Raw genomic sequence first — 7,334 nt, 5'->3', positions numbered from 1 at the left:
GTACATATATAAGTCTACAAATTATATTAACTCCTTAAAAAGAGTAAGTAATGGTAGTTATCAAATAAATTGTATGTCAAATATTTAGCCGCTTTAAAAGTATGTAAAAGTCAATGGTATATTTACATCTATATACATACATATATGCCTATACATCAAAGTAAATCGAAACCACTAAAGTTAGCATTGCCCTTATGAGTCATTCCTTATTTTATTTACAGTTTACAACTCACAGTTAGTACAAACGAACAGCTATTGCAGCTTTACATAAGATAACCCTTTATTTCAATTTCTACACATTCGGCAGCACATTTATTTCAAAACTAATAGATAATAGAGGTACTGCGTAATTATCAATTTTTGCTTATTATTTGAGTTTACGCGATAAGCCTGATAGCTTATATTTGTGAACTAACCTAAGACAACACGCACAATAAAAATAAATAAATATCAAAATAAATACCAAAATAAGCAATCCATATTCTGTTCTGACACTATGTATTGAAATGTATGTCTACTACGATGCTTTAATAAGTATAATAGCCTTTCGGATGGGAACCTCAGTAAAACGAATGTCAAGCAAGCGTTTCTTTCAACATTTTGGAAAATAAGCGAGATTACACATGTATGTGTATTTAAAATCCATTCATTAATGCTAACTAATTTTGATTTGAAATATCAGTCCAAACACCTCAACTCCACATACGCAGGAGATTATTAACGACATTTTGTGGGCATGTCTATGGTCCGTTTTGCGTATCTGCAAGAACAATTCTAAACCATGTGTTATACCCAAATAAGCTTAAACTTTCAAAATATGTGAGTTTATTACTATGGAAAGCCGTTTTTGGTAAAAACACTACTAAATTGGATCTTTATATAGGCTTAATATATATGTATTTTTAAAACTAATTAAATTTGGATAAAGTACTGATCGTTCTCTCCTTAAATGAATCTAAGCTCGTTAGTCCTTACGGGTCAGTATTTTCTTCCAGTTAAAAATTATTTATTATTTCATATAATATGAATTGTATATAATGAGAGTAGTGAGGTAGAAATTTGATACATTCCGAATAAACGACATCAAAATATAGAAAGAGCAACAGAACAGAGAATAAGTTATAGCAGATGATAAATCCAAAGGAGTTGCGAGAGGCAACGTGATAGGTTAATAAATAATTCATTTTAAAAAATGAAAGAGCGAACATTCCTAAGTATGCACCCACTCTCTTCACAAAGACTTTAATGCAAAACATTGCATATAAGGAGGTGTGTAGTAATATTGAGGGGTACATAAAAATAGGAAGAACAAAAATCACGATAAAAACACACATAAATCAAAAAGTATATACAAGATATCTTAGTACATGAGCAGGAATAATTCCCCAGGTATGTATATACATACAATTATGCAAGCCCAAAGGTAAATAAGATTGCTATATACATACATATGTAGTCGTTTCTTCGGTGATTATGCTCGTATTGGATAACCCAGTATGTGTTGGCGAAGTGTTAAAGGAGGAGCCCCTTATATATACCATTTAGGGGGTTGGTTTTACGCAAAGAGTGAATGAGTATATTGGGGAAGTACGGAAACTTCGCTCAAAACTGTTGAAATACGATCTGTTCTGATGAAGGAGAATTCTCATACGACTGAAAGAGAGTTGGTTTGAACTACTTGTATGCACATAATGAAGTAATTTTTGAGTTATTTAACGAAGTAATACACTTGAACTAATTAAATTATGATATTCGAAATTGGAATTAGCATTTTATATTTACATATTTATTTATTTAAGGAAATATGTTCAAATGTTATAACATGTATGAATATAATAAACTTATCACAATTACAATTTCCATTATAAATTGCAAATGCTTGATTATAACATATTGTAATCACTGCTAATTCACATGATATTAAATTTATTTTAGCAGATATTATCTAGAATCTTTGCGTTAGTTTAAACTTAGACCTATAGTAAATATAATCCAACATACATGCATACGTAAATATACATATAAATATATTTTTGTCAATATCTTCTGAGTAGGTTACTTCCTTATATTGCCTGCGACATAACGGTAGGTAGGAAATGACATAAAGCTAAAAGATAATTGTTTTGAATAGTTATTAGAGCAAAAAAAGGTGCAGGACAACACAACGCCCATTAAAACGCCAATGCACGTCAACAATACAAAGAAAAAGATTGCACACACTTGGTGATCTGCATTTTTTTAAAGTTCAAGGGCATGTCTGATGACGGGCATCCTTCTATACATAACATTACGGAGGTAAAAAGTTATACTTTCAAGGACTACCGATGACATTATTATTATGTCAGAGTAGTAAAGTGATTTGAGTGTCATAAGCAAAACAACCTTGCTAATGTCACTAAATAATTTAGTTAGTTGCGAAAATGTATGTGTGAGTGGAGAAAATGAGTGTATTTCTTGAGAGAACTAAGTCTACCTACATTCTTGTAGGATTTCGTTCTTTATTAAATGTATATCTTTATATGTTCTGCTGCAAATATTATACAAAAATATGTTTATTTTGATAAGGTAAATGGGAGAAAATTACATTTTGTACTCGTTAAGTCTTTGCCAACTCGAGGCGTTGTCGCTCAATATTTGAGTCAATTATTCGGCGCAATAATAATTCTTGTTGCTGTCATTATTTCTCTCAGTTGATGCGTCAATGTGTGCGTGAAAATCAACCCTCCTTGTGAGTGGTTGTTTCCTTGTTGAATTGCTTCCATCTCACTATGCTAAAATATGTTGCCTTTTCACTAAATACTTGTGATTGTTGTTTGGTTACTTAAAGCTGAGCTACGCAACCGAATCATATCAGTTGTGATTTGGCTCTGGTAGTGAGTAGAAGTGAAGCTCACAGTTTTTTATAAATCAGTCTTTCACGAATTTTTCTACATAAGAACATTTGTTAAACTAACTTATTAGCCATCAATTGCTTATAAATTCCATACTATGTGTTAAATTATTAGAAAATTGTACAGATAAACATCTCACCGTAAAGTGAAATATATTAAATGCTGCAAAGACAAATGTACTATTTTTGAAATACCACATATTGCTGCTTCAAAAGATGTGCATAGTCATTAACAATTATTTAGTGTAATTTCTACCAATATATATCGATGTGACGGTACGCAAACCATACCATTTCTTTAAGAGAAAAGAGAACTCGTCCGGTATGCACCACGAGTGAACCGAATGGAATATCCAATAAAAAATTAAATATCCCAGGAAAAAGTTGATGAATAACTTAAAACTAAATACCTCATTATATTAACCAAGCAAAAAATATACTTGTTAATAGCAAATTATATTAAACTACCTCATCTACTAATAATTTCTGTGAACTATATTCTTGAAAACCAGTAAATGAGTGAAATCTAACTAAGAGACAAATTATATTCATTCGTGTACAAAACTACCTCCAAGTACAAAAGTGCTCATAAGAATTTAATCAAAAAGTTAACAAAACGACCTCAAAAAATTAATTATTCAAGAAGAATAAACGAGAGATAATTCAACAACGATAATTCAGCGCTTGCTGGGTTAGTACTACCGTTTAAAAATAAATCGCTAGCAGGCATAATGGCAATATCGATGCTGCAGGACGCTCAGACACGAAGTAAGTATATCACAATATACGTTTATTTCTAATTGTTTTTTTTTTTAATTTACACAAATAAGTTGATAACAAATATTAGAAAAACTGGCACATAATAAGTTTATTGAATATTTAATTTAGCATGCTGGGAAGACTTTTAATAATATTAATTTAAAGCGTATTATAAAATGCCATTAAATATGTTATTTATACTTGCAATAACACATATCAACCTTCAGTATTAACCCAATCCAATTGCATACACTGCTTTATACAATCTGGCAACTACCCCTTTAACGCATACAAAGCTAACATTTATATTACCACAAGCAACAGTAATGGCGCTGTACGTACCACCCCTTACGCCCACTCTCCACGGCATGTCATGTCAAATAGTTCAGATTGCCAATGAAAGATGTCAAGCAAACCGGGTAAGAAGTACATACTCGCAATTACGACATTTCAATGTTCATATCCATTATTTGAATTGATGATGTTGTCATTGTCATCTTCGTCATAATTATTATCTTCATCAGACGCATATATTTACAACAACAATCCAAAGGCTTTTATGTATATTGTATAGTTTTGTTGATATCCATCTTGTAAAGCCGGCGTTTAACTCGTTCTCACGCCCACTAAATAATAGTGCTGTATTATTGTAGATGAAATACATGTTTATACCGAAAAGAGCACGCAGACTGTTTTATCTTACTGCCTCATATATGTATACCTCAGTCCTCTCCCTTTTCAGTGCCTTCTTTTCTATCAGTTCTTTTGCATCGTTTGAGTGAGAAATTTTTCTCACATATGATGCCATATATCCTTAAATATATGGTTTACTATTATATATTAATCTATACATTTTCTCTTTAAGTATTCGCATTCTCTTTAAAACATCTAGAAAATATACTCGCACATGTTTTATTTACGGATTCAGTTATGTGCCGTTAATACATTCTCATTAGGTTGAACACACTCACGCATGAATATATACTTCGCTCTAAATTACCAATTTTTACACTCGCCTGTTAAATGTTTCACAATGGAGGTTAAGTTCCAATATTCTCTATAATTCTCTTCGTCCTGTCTGGTGTTTAGATTATTGTTTGCATTTCAGCGGCACGTGTCATTTTTGCAATTTCCCGCCCGGAAATAGGTAGCACTTTTTACCTTCAGGTGTTTGAATAGGAATGTGGCTCATATTTAATTCAGCACTAAGTTTTTCCGTGATCAACTACACTTTAGTTCCTTTGAACTAATCATATTTTTCTTCTTTCTTTTAGGCTTAGCCGCTGCATTAGCTGGTATCAAGCGCGAAGAAGTAGATGTACATAATGCTCTGTCCATGTCACCGCCAATGTCTGCAAATACATCTGTCAACAATTTATATCCCGGACTCCAGCACGCAGCTACTGCAACCGCTTTCGGTATATTATCGCCTTCACAACTGTTGGCAGCAAATCGGCAAGCGGCTGCTGCACTTATGGCATCCCAACTGTTTCCGCAACATCCTGCTCTATTTGGTCAAATGTGGTCCAGTGCGGTTCCTCATATTCCATTAAACGCAACTCAACATTCACCTCCAACAAGTCCACACTCGCCAGTTACAGCGACGACTCCCACATGCTCTGCACAAAGTGATCTATCTGCAAAAAAACCACGAAAAATCGCGGTCAAGAAAGATTTGATTTCTCCTCCGATGGAAATGTCGATGAATGTTGGCGATTTTTATAGTCCTGCCGGTCCAATCTCACCACCATCATCTGGCTCTTCTCCGAACTCAGCTCTTGATCACCATAACCGTTCTGATACTACCATCGCTACCTCTGCCACGAAAGACACCACCCGAGATAAGAGTTTCACATGTAAAATCTGTTCGCGTTCTTTTGGATACAAACATGTGTTGCAAAATCACGAGCGCACTCATACCGGTGAAAAGCCTTTCGAATGCCCTGAATGTCATAAGCGTTTCACACGAGATCACCATCTTAAGACGCACATGCGCCTGCACACTGGTGAGAAACCCTACCACTGTTCACACTGTGACCGCCAGTTTGTTCAAGTAGCAAATCTTCGACGTCATCTGCGCGTTCACACTGGCGAGCGGCCTTATGCCTGTGAAATTTGCGACGGAAAATTTAGTGACTCAAACCAGCTTAAATCACATATGTTGATACATAATGGTGAGAAGCCATTCGAGTGCCATGAATGTCATATGAAATTCCGTAGACGCCATCACTTGTTGAATCATAAATGTGGTCAGGCGACAATTTCCAGTTTACAGTCACCGCCAACTTCACCAGATGCAGCACTCAGCCCTAGTGGTCTCAGTGGCGATTATGGGTTATGTGACCAGAAGTCTGTTATGGGATCAAGCTACGGTTCGGAAGAGTCTATGGAAGTCGGACGTCCAGCCAATATCTCGGTCACATCGTATGAACTTATGGAACACCATCACAACGGCCAACTCCATACCACTTCATCGTCTGTTGGTACTTCGTTAAGTATAGCCGAATCCTTCGTCGACGATGAAGATGATGAGGAAACTCCTCTCGATCTGTCCGAAAGTGATATGAGCATTGATGTTGGACGGAATTGTACTAAGGGATCACAAGACCTTTACCGTATTTTTCGCTTGCCAAATCAAATCATGCAAATGCATAGTGAAATTCCTGAGCAAACTGAACCTGAAGACCTGAGCATGCATCGAAACAACAAAACTTCATCGATAACCTCTGCAACCAATGAAACCCAGTCTGAGGCTATGACCATGTTGCATGATGGTATTGATATGGATGACCTGGATGACGCCACCACGCACTATATGCGACAACATAATTTTTCCAATATAAAACAGAATGGAGTCCTAATGGAGTAGGAAAAGGTGATCGCAAGGCAAAGAGAGTTGAAACCATTTTTATCAATATTGCGGACAATGAGGGAAAATTCACTATTGTTGCTTCCAGCACTTCTACGTTTCCTCAAAGCAATGATAGGATCTAACGGTTGCGACCAGGCACAGGTTCACTATAGTTGAAAAGTATAATAATTCGCTAATAGCGATACTAGGTATTCACAAAAATTTTCGGTACCAAAATAAACCTCAGTAGAGTTGACTTAGCGTTTCGTTAGGTAGTACAACTTTGGTTAATATAGTATGCCAACAAATATGTATACAAAAGAATCAATATGTCAATATATAAAAATACTAAATTAGCTATAATGAGAACATAAATATTTGGATTGTAAATATGTATCAATAGTTAATTGTTAAAATGAGCTTGATGGATTTAGTGTGGCTTCTTACGCACAGTTGTCGTGTCGATCTTCCCCTTACAAATCCACATTGTTGAAAAATAAACACAATAATAAATATATGACTAAGCTTTTTAAGCCGATCTAAAGATGATAATTTATTTGTTAATCAAGCTAATTATATTAAAACAAAATTGTAAATATATATGTAAATTACGAAATTCCTCATGTATTGTATAGTACATATATATATGTTGTCTTATTTATTTAAATTGTTCTTAAATTAAATCGTTGTATTAAGTTAATGTATTTACTTTTTAAGTTGTAAGCTAATTGAAGAAACAAAATCAAAATTGACTTTAAGTTAAAACGAACTGAAATCATATTAATAAGACATTGTTTTTAGTTAAATTTGATTGTTTCCGTTTGTTAAATTCTT

At 34.2% G+C, this 7,334-nt stretch overlaps 1 protein-coding gene across 2 annotated transcripts; it reads left to right on the top strand.

Moving 5' to 3' along the window:
• Positions 1-2,865: 2,865 nt before the first annotated feature.
• Positions 2,866-6,804, top strand: LOC105213476 (protein krueppel). Of its 2 annotated transcripts, none has more exons than XM_011186347.3 (2): positions 2,866-3,658; positions 4,924-6,804. In XM_011186347.3, exons 1-2 carry the CDS (start codon positions 3,622-3,624, stop codon positions 6,516-6,518), a joined length of 1,632 nt encoding a protein of 543 aa, XP_011184649.1. In that variant the 5' UTR covers positions 2,866-3,621; the 3' UTR covers positions 6,519-6,804. The 2 variants fall into 2 exon arrangements, with proteins under 2 accessions (XP_011184649.1, XP_028896989.1); XM_029041156.2 differs by lacking the exon at positions 2,866-3,658 and adding an exon at positions 4,668-4,796.
• Positions 6,805-7,334: the final 530 nt, after the last annotated feature.

The sequence above is a fragment of the Zeugodacus cucurbitae genome, chromosome 6, assembly GCF_028554725.1.
Source record: "Zeugodacus cucurbitae isolate PBARC_wt_2022May chromosome 6, idZeuCucr1.2, whole genome shotgun sequence".
In the NCBI taxonomy this organism is placed as follows: domain Eukaryota; kingdom Metazoa; phylum Arthropoda; class Insecta; order Diptera; family Tephritidae; genus Zeugodacus; species Zeugodacus cucurbitae.
Note: the sequence above shows the minus strand (reverse complement) of the source record. Positions and strands in the feature narration are given on the sequence as shown.

Bases quoted from the DNA above. Each gene is read 5' to 3' on its own strand.
- LOC105213476 (XM_011186347.3), top strand. From the start codon at position 3,622: ATGGCAATATCGATGCTGCAGGACGCTCAGACACGAA. The intron at 3,659-4,923 runs GTAAGTATATCA...TCTTTCTTTTAG, and splicing joins GCAGGACGCTCAGACACGAA to GCTTAGCCGCTGCATTAGCT.